The 12722-nt window shown below is 38.1% G+C and overlaps 1 protein-coding gene across 1 annotated transcript; it reads right to left on the bottom strand.

Moving 5' to 3' along the window:
* Positions 1 to 60: 60 nt before the first annotated feature.
* LOC103437664 (high-affinity nitrate transporter 3.2) lies at positions 61 to 1979 on the bottom strand. The gene is made up of 2 exons (XM_008376154.4): positions 1653 to 1979; positions 61 to 720 (listed from the first exon to the last, which is right to left on the bottom strand). The coding sequence occupies exons 1-2, from the start codon at positions 1783 to 1785 to the stop codon at positions 239 to 241; spliced, it is 615 nt and encodes a 204-aa protein (XP_008374376.3). The 5' UTR covers positions 1786 to 1979; the 3' UTR covers positions 61 to 238.
* Between the last annotated feature and the right edge of the window lie 10743 nt (positions 1980 to 12722).

A 12722-nucleotide genomic window follows, 5' to 3' on the forward strand; every position in this document is an offset into this window, starting at 1 on the left:
ACTTAATTGTTCGAGAATATTTACTCTAGCACCAATCTTACATGTCCGGAACTTAGAGGATTTGCATCAAAACGTACAGTCACTTTTTTTTTTCAAGTAAGTAAACATTACCATTTGTCACTCTAACATACTTTTTTTTTCTTTAAATTAAAAAAAAAAAAGAAAAAAGAGAAAATAAACTCAAAAACATGCAAATTATAATCCAGCATTTGACCAACTTGACCACTGCATATTACTTTTATGACGACTTTGCCCTTCTCTTCTCAGCAATAAAGAAACAAGCCAGGGACAAAACCGAGAAAGCACTGAAGGCAACCGACGTAATGTCAAGCGACAGGTGGCGCCCGGTGATTCCCTCGACCACAAACAAGTTGGCGGTCTTCTTAGCGTCGGTAGTCTGACCGTACGCCACCTGCTGATCGGCGGCGTCGAAAGCGTAGGCGCGTACGAAGTAGGTGGCGCCCGGCACGTCGCGCTCGATGATCCAGTCGAAGCTGTCGTTGGACTTGCTGCTGGTGTACGGCCTTTCGACGATCTTGACCAGGCATGTCTTGTCCTTGGCGAGGTTGTCGACGGTCTTCCTCCACCCGCGGTCGACTTGGCTCACTTGCGCGAAGCATAAGTTGACCTTGATGGTCTTGAAGGTTGAGTCGGTGCCGGCTTCGTAGCTCTGGTTTAGACCCCATGAAACGGTGAGCTTGTCTATCCCGGCTTTCAGAACTGCAAAAAAAATTATCATGGATTAAGAATCTAATTTTAGATTACCTTGTTAATTAAAAAAAAAATTAAAGAAAACCCAGTTGGGAAGTTAGGGTTTTGGAGTCGAAAGTTAGAGACTTTTTGTGTATGTGTTTATGTGAGTTTTGGGAAGTGTAAAATTTATTAAGTGAATTAGAAAAATGAAGATTTTGGACTAGAAAATGGAAAAATTTGCAAAATTTGAAAAAGAGTAATGTTAGGGAACAAAATTTTCAAATTAAATGATGTGTCATTAGTAAGAATAAGCACGTTTATTAATGTTTAAGTAATAAATTAATCATCAACTTCCATAATCGTTAGTTTCCAAAACTTTAATTACAAATTTAATGTCATTAACATTATCCCTACTAAGAATTAGAAAGTTAGAAATTTTCGGTAATAATTTTGACGCTTCCGTTTTCTTTATACCGGTGGATGGAAAAAAGTGCAAGAAATGAGTGTGAATAGAAAAAAAATAGTGCAGAAATCATTTTTCTTTCGTATTTCTGTTATATTTAAAAATATATATATATAAATTATAAAAAAAAAATCATAATTTACAATGAAAAGATTAAAAAACCCAATTGAAAAAGAAAAAAGGGTTTTGACAAAAAGTTAATATAGAAAACCTTGTTGCAAAATAAAGAGTTTGGACTAGAAAGTTGGAGAAGTAATTTTCACACCAGCGTTTTCATCTTTTGCACTCCTATTTTGTATTTTGATTGAACAAATCGAAGACAAGAGAAGGACGAAGTGCAGAAGAAAGAAAGGAGTGATCGAATTTTGTTTACCTTCCCTAATTCGGAAACTGTAAAATTCGTGCTTACCAAGAAAATATAAAGAAACCCAATTGAGGAAGCAAGATATTGAACTAGAAAGTTGGAAAAAGTTTTAAATTAAATGTCTGTGTTTACCCTGGTTCTCTGTGTGTGAAGCAGTAACAAGGAGACTATCCTTGAGAGAAGAAAAGAGGACAATCCCATAGGAGGTTTGGGAAAAGCAAGAGAGCACAAGAAGTGAAGCCAACAAAATCCCATGCGATGCCATCTCGGAACTTTTACTTGCAAATCCCCAAAAGATTGAAACTTTAGAGAGAGAAAAACTTTAGAATCTGATTCTGGAGGGGATGCTATGAACTGGCACTTGCGTCCCCTTATATATAAGTCCCAAAATTCAAATTTGGGTTTTTGCAGAAGAGGTCAAAAGGGCCAAATTAGGGATTCAAAACATGCAGATAATTTAGGGAAAAAATAGTTTAATATTTGATGGGAGTGTTTAAGTGGCCCTAAAGTGCACCGAAAGGGTGGGGTTATGAGTTTTCTTGTATATTTGTTTTTTACTTCTGAAAAAAAAAAACAATATTATCTATATTAAGATGATAGAAGGGTGTTTATAATAAGCTATTAACAGTATGGTTTAAATTCGTTTTTTACGATGATCGAATTTAAGAACTTTTAAGTACAAGTGAAAAAGAATATCACTAGACCGTAGTAATAAGAACCAATATTTTGGTGTTAGAAGTATTAAAAATTCAAGGTTTCTATGCCGGATGTGTTTGGTTTTTTTTTTATGAGTAATGTTAGTGAGACCAAATTTTTTAAATAAAGTTGCAAAATAAATAATGTGTTACCAATAAGAAACAAGTACGTTAATCGACACTTAATTAAGAATTCAATCATCTATAACCATATTATTTAGTTTGTAAAATTAATTTAAAAATTTTGATCTCTATAACTTTACCCTTTGTTTATTGGTTGACTTTATGGCGGTTGAATTTTTTAATGTGTTCCTAGTTGTGTGGGTGTTGGGCGGGGTGGGGGAAGAGGTGAGAAGAAAAGATATGCGATACATGGTGGTCCAATGTGTTCATTCATTTTTTTTTTTTGTCCTTTATGTCTTGTAAAGGGCAAACAATACGAGTCACCAAGTAAGTGGGAGACAAGAGTTGAGATTCATAAATAAAAAATGCTCCTCTTCCGATATTTTGTTTTATATTTGTATCATATTTTATATTTTTTTTAAATAAAGATGAGTCTCATATATATTAATAGATCTTATTTTTATTAGAAATGAAAAATATGTGGTAAGTGTAACATTACTATTAAGAAATGAAAAATCCACATTTTTCTACTTAATTTTGTTACTTTTGGTTGATATATGCAATTAAATTTAAGAAATAAATAGAATTATGTTGAGAATGAATCTCACATTTATAAGAGCTTATAAGTAGGTGAGCTATTCTCTATATAGGCAATTGGTTTTATTGTGAGACCTCAACTTCTTCATAGTATAAGAGTAAGTTGTCCCATGTGTGAAGCCCAATGACCCCACGTGCTCCACATCACCCAAGTTATGTTGTGCAAGTGTTAGGTTTAAAAATTTGCCACACGTGATGAGACGTGTTAAGAATGAATCTCACATTAATGAGAGGAAAGACCTTTCATGTGCTTATAAATCATTAAACTACTCAACATACTCTCCTTATTACCAATTAATTGTATACACGTGTGAAGCTCAATGACCCCACGTGCTTCACGTCACCCGAGTTGTGTTGTGCAAGTGTTAGGTTTGAAAATTCGTCACATGTGATGAGCCGTGTTAAGAATGAATACAACATTGATGAGAGGAAAGACTTTTCATGTGCTTATAAGTCGGTAAGCTACTCAACCTACTCCCTCTATTACTAATTGATTTTATAATGAAACCTCAATTTTCTTACTGTTTTCCCAATAAAAAATTGTTATGGTTTGCACGGTGATCTCATAAACTCCATTCATATAAATACTAATTTTAAAATTTTCTGATTCATGATTGCTAAATTGAAATTTTATAGTGCGCATACACGTTTAAGTGGCAGAAAGCCTCCAATTTCATATTCAAACCAACTCTTTTGCCCTCAAAATTGTGCAACCAAGAGACTCAGAAGATGTTATGCACAAATTATTGAAAAAATTAGACAACTGTGTACTTTTCTCAATCCAATGTCAACGAAAATGCTTCATGATTTCCCAAAGTAATTTAAGAGATTATATCCATGATCAAACTTCAGTACAGCTTATGCAAGCATAAGAGAAGATTAACATTTTTTTTTCTTTAATTAGATTCTAAAATCAATGAGAAGGATTAGAATAATGAAGATTATTTTTAATAATTGTAATTAATTTGGGTCATTTTTAGGTGAATTAAAGAATGACCCTTCAGCATGCTCAAAAAAAGAAAAGAAAAAAAAAAGAATGACCCTTCAGAGTTGATGGGGCTAGTCACTCGTGATTAATTGTTATCTTCATTTATGAAAAAAGTGAAATAAACACTATAAAATGATATTTATAGACAAACTATTTTATTCATAACAGAGACGTGAAAGTTGAAAACAAGGCTTAACTAAACACAATAACGAAAACAAAAATATGTTGTTATTTCAGAAAACAAAAATAATATATGATTCATATAAGAATTGCCACAAAAATGGAGCAGGTGTTTCTTGAAGCCAGCCCCAATCAAGTAGGTGTTTGCGTTAAGTAGTGCAAGTTTGGACGTGTTTTGATGGTTTTGTCACAAACTCAGTGGCTTGAAGTATTCCGGATTTAGCATGTGGAATATGTACGGTCAAATCGTAGCTGCAGGAGCAGTTTCTATAGGATAATATTCAGTTCTGTAAGCCGAACTTGCAGGCCATAAACATGGTTTTCTTTGGCCATCAAGGTTGGGTCTTGATCGTGTTCTGGCGGAAGAAGGTGGAAGGATATTTGTGGTGATGTTATAATCAACATAATTAACGGGGAAGCACAATTTCCTTAAGATGCGTTTGTTGCACTGGATTATTTCGGACTGGACTAACTTGAGGGAGCTAGACTGACTTAGAATAGACTAAGCTGGACTAGCTTAGTGAAACACTTGGTGCACTGTTGGACTAAAAAGCTGGATAAATAATATTATATTATTTAATTAATAAATATTAATATTTTATTATTATCCTTTTTTCCCTCTTTTCCTTCCTTCACCATCACTCTCTCCCTCTTTCTCTCCCTCTTTTTCTCCATTCTCCGTCCCACCCTTCCTTCTCCCATATTAGACATCTTAATTCCAGTCCCTATCTCTCTCTTTTTTCTGTCCAACTCCCTCTCGATTCCACTCTCTCTCTCATCTCTCCCTCGCTCTAGCTCTATGTTATTCGACGAAACCTCACATCTCCATTTTTTCTGACGAGTTGCAGGTTTTCCATCGTGTTTTTCGACCAAACCTCGTCGAATTGGATGAGGTTAGTCTCCTTGCTCCTTGAGTCCATGGATGTGGATATTCTTGGCTACATGACTTCTTGGATGGATGAAGGAATGGATTCTCCAAGTTCCCAAAATAGGGAACCTCTAAGTCTCCACACCAAGGAGGGCATTGAGAAAGAGATGAGTGACCTAGAGGAAGAAAAATTGCTAGCTATTTTCCTCTACGGTGGCCGGCCTCCTAAGAGCAGAGAGAGCTTTGTGTTCTCATATTTTCTCTAGAAAACCCTAATGAACTTTTGGCTATCAAGTCATCTGTATAGTCACTTCACTTAAGTGACAAAAAGAACCAAAACCCATTCATCTACAATGGCTAACCTTCTAAAGGCTTTGGGCTGTTTGGGCCCTTTTGAGTCTTTAGTAATTAAGTTGTCATACAACTTAAGTTAATGGGCTTGACGATTCTAAGCCCAATGGGCCTTGAGGTCAAATAATTACTCAAAAGCTAAAACGAACTTATTCGTTTGATTAATTAACATATTAATTAATCCTAGCCATAAATAATTAAACCATTTAATTATCCTTACTTATCTCCGTTGTTTCTTCAATCTTTATCTTACATGGTATATGATCCATTATGGTGTATGATCCATTATGTTCCTTTTAGCGAGGTAATGGGCGATTAGAACTCTTCAAATCGATCGTGAATTGGAACATACTTTCAATTCTCCCTTTAGTGATTATACACCTTTAGGGCTTCCACAAACCAGGAGTGACACCTAGCAGTATATCATGGCTACCCAAGCTAATCAGAAGAGGTGGAGAACCTATTCAATTTAGGATTACAATGCAATACGGTTTTTCTCTAATACAATACTCTTGACCACATTGTTTGGTTTGATAGTTTATTCATGTATATTATCCAATGTGATTCTTTTACTTATATGATTACCTTGAATGTGATTTGGAATGACTTCCTAAATCTCATTCATACTCTGGCTAGAGATTCTTAATCATATCATGAAGTATTCTCCCTAAAACGGTTTGAAGGTTAAAGATCCATTGTTGTGCATTTACTTGCCTGCATGACTAAGTGGCTTAACCCCAACTATATTGTGGACACCATTTAACGGAGTGACTTTGACATAGTCAAAGATCAAGGACCTAACCACAAGACAACTATGATGCCTCAGGTCAAAGGATTACTTTGCATTATCCCAACCATGAGTTCTCATGTGACATGAGTATGAGAACTCCTTGTTGATCGCGTTCAGTGGACCCATTCTCTATTGAGCACCTACATGCTTGTCTTGGTGTTAGTCACAACAATGACTCTAGACTAGTCACTCTTTCTAAAAGAAGACATTGCATGTACTGATCTTAACAGACTATCAATGCCCAATTGGCAATCCTATGATCAAGAATATTTAGGATATGCATACGAAAGAGAATGGTCTCATGAATCTAACTTATTTAGATCACATTCTCCTAATTACATATTCCCTGGACTTATCGTTTAAGCATATGACATATATATGAGACGGCTTTAAGCAATAATCTTTACCCTTTAAATTAAACTAGATTAGTTTAACATGTGAAATGTCCGTAAAGTATCATCATATAATTGGCTTTAGAGCACATTTCCAATAGGTCTTAGCTAGTCTCATGGTTGTCGGGGGTACTCGCTAAGACCGGATAGTCCTGCCTTTAGTCGAGGCGAGTGAGAGCTAGTATCACTAAAGCTAATCCTTGCTGGGAACTAACATGGGACTGGACTAACCCTTAATTTTGTCCAGTCTAGTGAACTTTAACGAAGGCAAACAAACGCCCTCTTAAAGAATTAGGTCAGCCATTTAATATATCATTATCGCAAGACCAAGTTTTCACGACTATCATTCACGCATATATTCTAAGAAGTCAATGTAAAAGCTAATGTTGTGGTTGAAATAAGATAACAATGTCATGTAAGCAAAAGTTGACCAACAAAATGCTTTATCAAAAGGTAAATATTAATGGGAACTGTTATAAGCACTCTAAAAATCTCATTATACACTCTTCATAAGTGTATTTTTCTTTCTAATTATAGAAAGTTTGGAGTGCCAAATGAGATTTTTGAAGTGTTTATAACAATTCTCATATTAATTTTGATAGTTATAATAGTTTCTTTTTATAACCACAATTTTTCAATGTAGAAACAAATGTTTTTAATAAATTGAAGTACACAATTCCTCTTAAGATTGTTCTCTCATCTTGTGAGAGTCTTTCTCACCGTTGTGTGAGCGGTCTTCACTTTCGTAGATCCACGTTGCTACCAGCCTTAGTTGTGGCTAAGGTCGGTGACAATCCCATGATTTGTCTTTGTTTTCATATTTTCCTCGCTCTTCATGTTACCTGCAATTTTTCTTGTTCTTGCCCTTCACCATTTCATCCTTTCTATCATCTCTCTGCCTTTGATTTTACCATTTCGAGTCCTAATCCCAAATCCTCCTTGTCCTCTATCCTCCATGATCCATTCCCCTCCATCATCTCCATCATTTGGCTCTAGCATCTCTCTGCCATCCCCAATTCCATTTAGGTGCCGCCTATTTTCACCGCGATTTGTTGCAAATGTATGAAAGTCTGTGTAGAGCTTGGGCTCAGGAATTTGCAACACCACCTTTGTTGTACATGAGATCTTTCTTCCCCCGTACTTCTTTGATTTCAGGAGGCCTATATTATTAGAGTTTTTATGTGTTGTTTTTTTTGGGCTGGGCTCCAAGGCTAGCTTTGGGTTTTGTCTTCTATGTTTTTGCGCCCATTTTATCTTTTGTGCTTAACCTGTATTTGAGACTCTATTGTACTTATTCCTTGTTGGTAATGAATTTTATCTTTGTCCAAAAAAAAATTCCTCATAATAATTTGAAGTATGTACCAATTCCAATTTTGGGGTTTGACTATAATACTTATATGTATTCAGTACAATCACCCTCTGAAGGTCAAATATGTTCATGTAAATATATGTATTTAATACAATTACCATCTAACTGAGATAATGATTGTATTAAATACATGTAAGCCGGACATTGTATCTTTGAGAAAGTTTATGTATAGTTTCCGCAAAAGTTTATTTTGGGAGTAGCTTATATCCGTATATGGAGTTTTGCTTTTTTCCACCGTGAAATCAGACCCCTCTGTCCAGTCTCTTACATTATTGATATGCTCATCCCCCGAAATCTTCATTTCTCATCTGAAGGCAGATTAGAGAAATCAACATTCTAAGTGGTCAAAAATGTTGCCCAAGGTGTTTATAGGTCTCGAGTCAATCAGTGATATGCCTTCAGCTTTGTGACTGAGAGCTTTGGCATGTGCTCGGGATCTAGATGAAAGACTCGGGATCCAGATGATAGTTGGTTTAACCTCTCCCTTGGTAGGTAAACTTAAATTGGAAGGAAAGCAACTCAATGCTTTTCTTTTCTTTTCTTTTTTTATTATTTTTTTTATGGCAAGAATGCTACTAGATTAATGGCAGATTTATCATGTGAGTGTCATTGAAGTTTTATTTTGAATCTAAACAGGTTTTTGTCAATTGTTATTTTCAAAGGTTGTGACAGTTTGCTGGCCTAGCAGAAATTTTTGTGATCATAAAACCGTCATGTGATATTACTATTGTGAATGTTACGCAATGAAAAAAGTTTGTAAAAGATTGTTGATCGGCCTTTGCAGCCACCAAAATAATATATGTAAAAAGTTGCTGATCAACGATAATAGGTAGCTTGCAATTTTTTTTTAATGTATCCTATTAAATGGATTTGAGAGCTGCGATATTACTTAATTATTTTAACAATTTACATTAGCAGCTTTTAATTTTTCACATTGTAACCGAGAAGCATGTATATCATGAAAAATAAAAGAAGTTCTAAAGTGACGATCGAAGAATTTAAAAGTGTTGGTTGGTGTATGTGTGCAAATATAACTGTAAACAGGAATACAAATCCATGATTGAACCCCTACTTTGGTTGTAACATGAACACCTTAGGTTTTATGGAATGCTTTTAAAGATCATAAGAGTAAACTAACAGATTGGTCGATTCATAGATTGAGGCAAGAGACACGGGTTTCGGACAACCAATTCGGGTTCATGCCAGGCCGCTCAACCATGGAGGCAATCTATCTCTTACGAAGATTGATGGAAAAATATAGAGATGGGAAAAATGATTTACACATGGTCTTTATAGATTTGGAAAAAGCGTATGATAGGGTCCCAAGAGACATTCTTTGGAGGATTTTAGAGAAGAAAGGAGTACGAGTAGCATATATCCAAGCTATAAAGGATATGTATGAAGGAGCAAAGACTGCCGTAAGAACTCATGAAGGACAAACCGAAAGCTTTCCCATAACTGTAGGATTACATCAAGGCTCATCCTTAAGTCCTTACCTTTTTGCGTTGGTAATGGATGAGTTAACAGGACATATTCAAGATGATATTCCTTGGTGTATGCTTTTCGCAGACGATATAGTGTTGATAGATGAAACTCAGGAAGGGGTAAATGCAAAGCTTAACCTTTGGAGAGAAGTGTTGGAATCTAAAGGTCTTCGCCTAAGCCGATCAAAGACAGAATATATAGAGTGTAAGTTCAGTGCAAATGGAGGCCAAAACGAGTTAGGGGTGAGGATCGGAGATCAAGAAATACCAAAGAGCGACCGTTTTCGTTACCTAGGATCTATCTTGCAAAAGAACGGAGAATTAGATGGAGATCTCAACCACAGAATACAAGCTGGATGGATGAAGTGGAAGAGTGCATCCGGCGTGTTGTGTGACCGACGTATGCCACTGAAGCTCAAGGGAAAATTTTATAGGACGGCAATAAGGCCGGCGATGCTGTATGGCACAGAATGTTGGGCGGTGAAACATCAACACGTACACAAAATGGGTGTAGCGGAGATGAGGATGCTTCGTTGGATGTGTGGGCACACGAGAAATGATAAGATTAGGAATGAGGATATCCGGGGTAAAGTAGGAGTAGCCGAAATTGAAGGAAAGATGAGAGAAAATCGGTTACGATGGTTTGGACATGTGCAAAGAAGGCCCACTGACTCTCCGATTAGAAAATGCGACTATGGGACAGAGGTTCAAGGCCGAAGGGGTAGAGGAAGACCTAGGAAAACTTTGGAAGAGACTCTAAGAAAAGACTTAGAGTACTTAGATCTAACGAAGGACATGACTCAGGATCGAGCACAATGGCGTTCTAAGATTCATATAGCCGATCCCACTCAGTGACTTGGATTTTCCAAGTCTCCAACCGAGAAGTTTTCCTCACTCGGGAAATTAAGGGAACACTACCCCAACCTACATGCTCCACTCAGAAAGCTTCAACATACAAGCTTCAACAAAAGAAAATTCAAAGAACTTAGCGAAGAAGGCTTTGGTGTATTTAACACAATACGTTGAAATGAAGGAAAGCTTATTTATTGATATCCCCAATAAGCTACAAATATGTACATATACATGAGTCAAAATAAACACACAAGAGGGAGCCTTCACAAAGGTTGCTTAGGAGAAGTCTCAGCAGTCGGTAGAGCCCCAGAAAGAGAAGGCACCGGAGGGGGATCATTTGGAGCCTCAGTACTGGACAAAACCCTAGAAGGAGGAGGCATCAGAGGTTGATCATTCGGAGCTTCATTACGCGGTACAGCCCCAGAAGACGAAGGCAATAAATGCCTTTGGAACAAACCCACAAATCTCTGATGATCAAGTAAAACCTGACCATCAGTTTCCTTCATCTGGTCAAGCTTCCTCTTCATGTTTGTAGCATAGTCATGTGCGAGCCGGTGCAACTGTTTATTCTCATGCTTGAGCCCTCTAATCTCCTGTTTGAGACTCATCACTTCAGCCGCCAATGATTCAACTTGGCGGGTTCGAGCAAATAGGCGTTGGGCCATATTAGACACAGAACCTGCACACTGAACACTGAGAGCCAGCGAATCCTTAACAGCTAACTCATCAGACCGTTTGGAAAGTAGTCTGTTATCTTTGGGGGTGAGAAGGTTCCTGGCCACCACCGCAGCGGTCATATCATTCTTCATCACAAAATCCCCAACGGTAAGAGGACCAGTAGGGGAGACGAAGGATGGGCGCCATATGTTGTCTGGAGAAGGCGGGGCTGCCTCTTCAACAAGGTTCAAGTCAAAACGACGGTCGGAGGGGCCAGAAATTTTCAAAGGTGTTGAAGAGAGAAGAGGTCGGACAAATCAAGATCTTAGAAGTGCAAGAATGAAGCTTCTACTGGTGGAGATTCAAGTGTGCTTTGGAACTTAATGCCAGCCCCTATAAAAATCTGCACTCGACGGAGCTTCAGAAATCGAAGAGGCGCCTGCTCAGAAATCGAAGAGGCGTTTGCTTTCTCAAAAGCTGGGCTGCTTAGAGATCACGAGGGTTGATCTCAGAAATCGAAGAGGCGTTTGCTTTCTCAAAAGTTGGGCTGCTCTAAGACCACGAAGGTCGATCTCAGAAATCGAAGAGGCGCTCGCTTTCTCAAAAGCTGGGCTGCTCAGAGACCACGAGGGCCGATCTCAGAAATCGAAGAGGCACCTACTTTTCCAGCCTTGTCAGCACCTGTCACACGCACACTCAGCTTTGCGGAAATTATGGGCATTCTGTCGAAGACTTCTGGGGAAGTAGAAAACTCATGAATCTTACTGTTCAATCACCCACTTCGCACACGCAACAATAGCTCATGGGTACCACAGATAACTTTGCCAAAGTTTGCTGCCAAAGTTGAGCACGTGAAGCTTGCAGCTCCCACTACATCGCTCTGACCAAGAAGGGTAAAAGAATAGCAAAGAAACAACACTAACAAAGTTTAGACCCATAAATTTTGAAGGTCTAGCTACCATATTATTACCCACAAGGGTAAAGGAACAGTACCACTGCTGGATAATTGGAAAGTCCCTGTGTGTCAACCTCTGTGCTTCGTGGCAAGGTAGACTAGCAAACATGCCCAACCTTTACTCACATTCGAGAAAACACTCCCAATAAGATTGCTTGCTCCAAAATCGAAGAGGCACCGTCCTCCGAATCTCGAGAGCCAGACTCCCAACATGACTACTTTCTTAAAAATCGAAGAGAGGGTAAAGGAACAGTACCATTGCTGGATAATTGGAAAGTCCCTGTGTGTCAACCTCTGTGCTTCGTGGCAAGGTAGACTAGCAAACATGCCCAACCTTTACTCACATTCGAGAAAACACTCCCAACAAGATTGCTTGCTCCAAAATCGAAGAGGCACCGCCCTCCGAATCTCGAGAGCCAGACTCCCAACATGATTACTTTCTCAAAAATCGAAGAGACACTGCTCCCCGAATCTTCGAGAGCCAGAGCCCCAGCATGATTGCTTTCTCAAAAATCGATAAGGCATCGTTCTCCAAAGCAATCGAAGAGGCGCTCGCTTTCTCAAAAGCTGGGCTGCTCAGAGACCACGAGGGCCGATCTCAGAAATCGAAGAGGCACCTACTATTCTAGCCTTGTCAGCACCTGTCACACGCACACTCAGCTTTGCAGAAATTATGGGCATTCTGTCGAAGACTTCTGGTGAAGTAGAAAGCACATGAATCTTACTGTTCAATCACCCACTTCCCACACGCAACAATAGCTCATGGGTACCACAGATAACTTTGCCAAAGTTATCTGCCAAAGTTGAGCACGTGAAGCTTGCAGCTCCCACTACATCGCTCTGACCAAGAAAGGTAAAAGAATAGCAAAGAAACAGCACTAACAAAGTTTAGACACATAAA

Source organism: Malus domestica, chromosome 06, assembly GCF_042453785.1.
Source record: "Malus domestica chromosome 06, GDT2T_hap1".
Classification (NCBI taxonomy): Eukaryota; Viridiplantae; Streptophyta; class Magnoliopsida; order Rosales; family Rosaceae; genus Malus; species Malus domestica.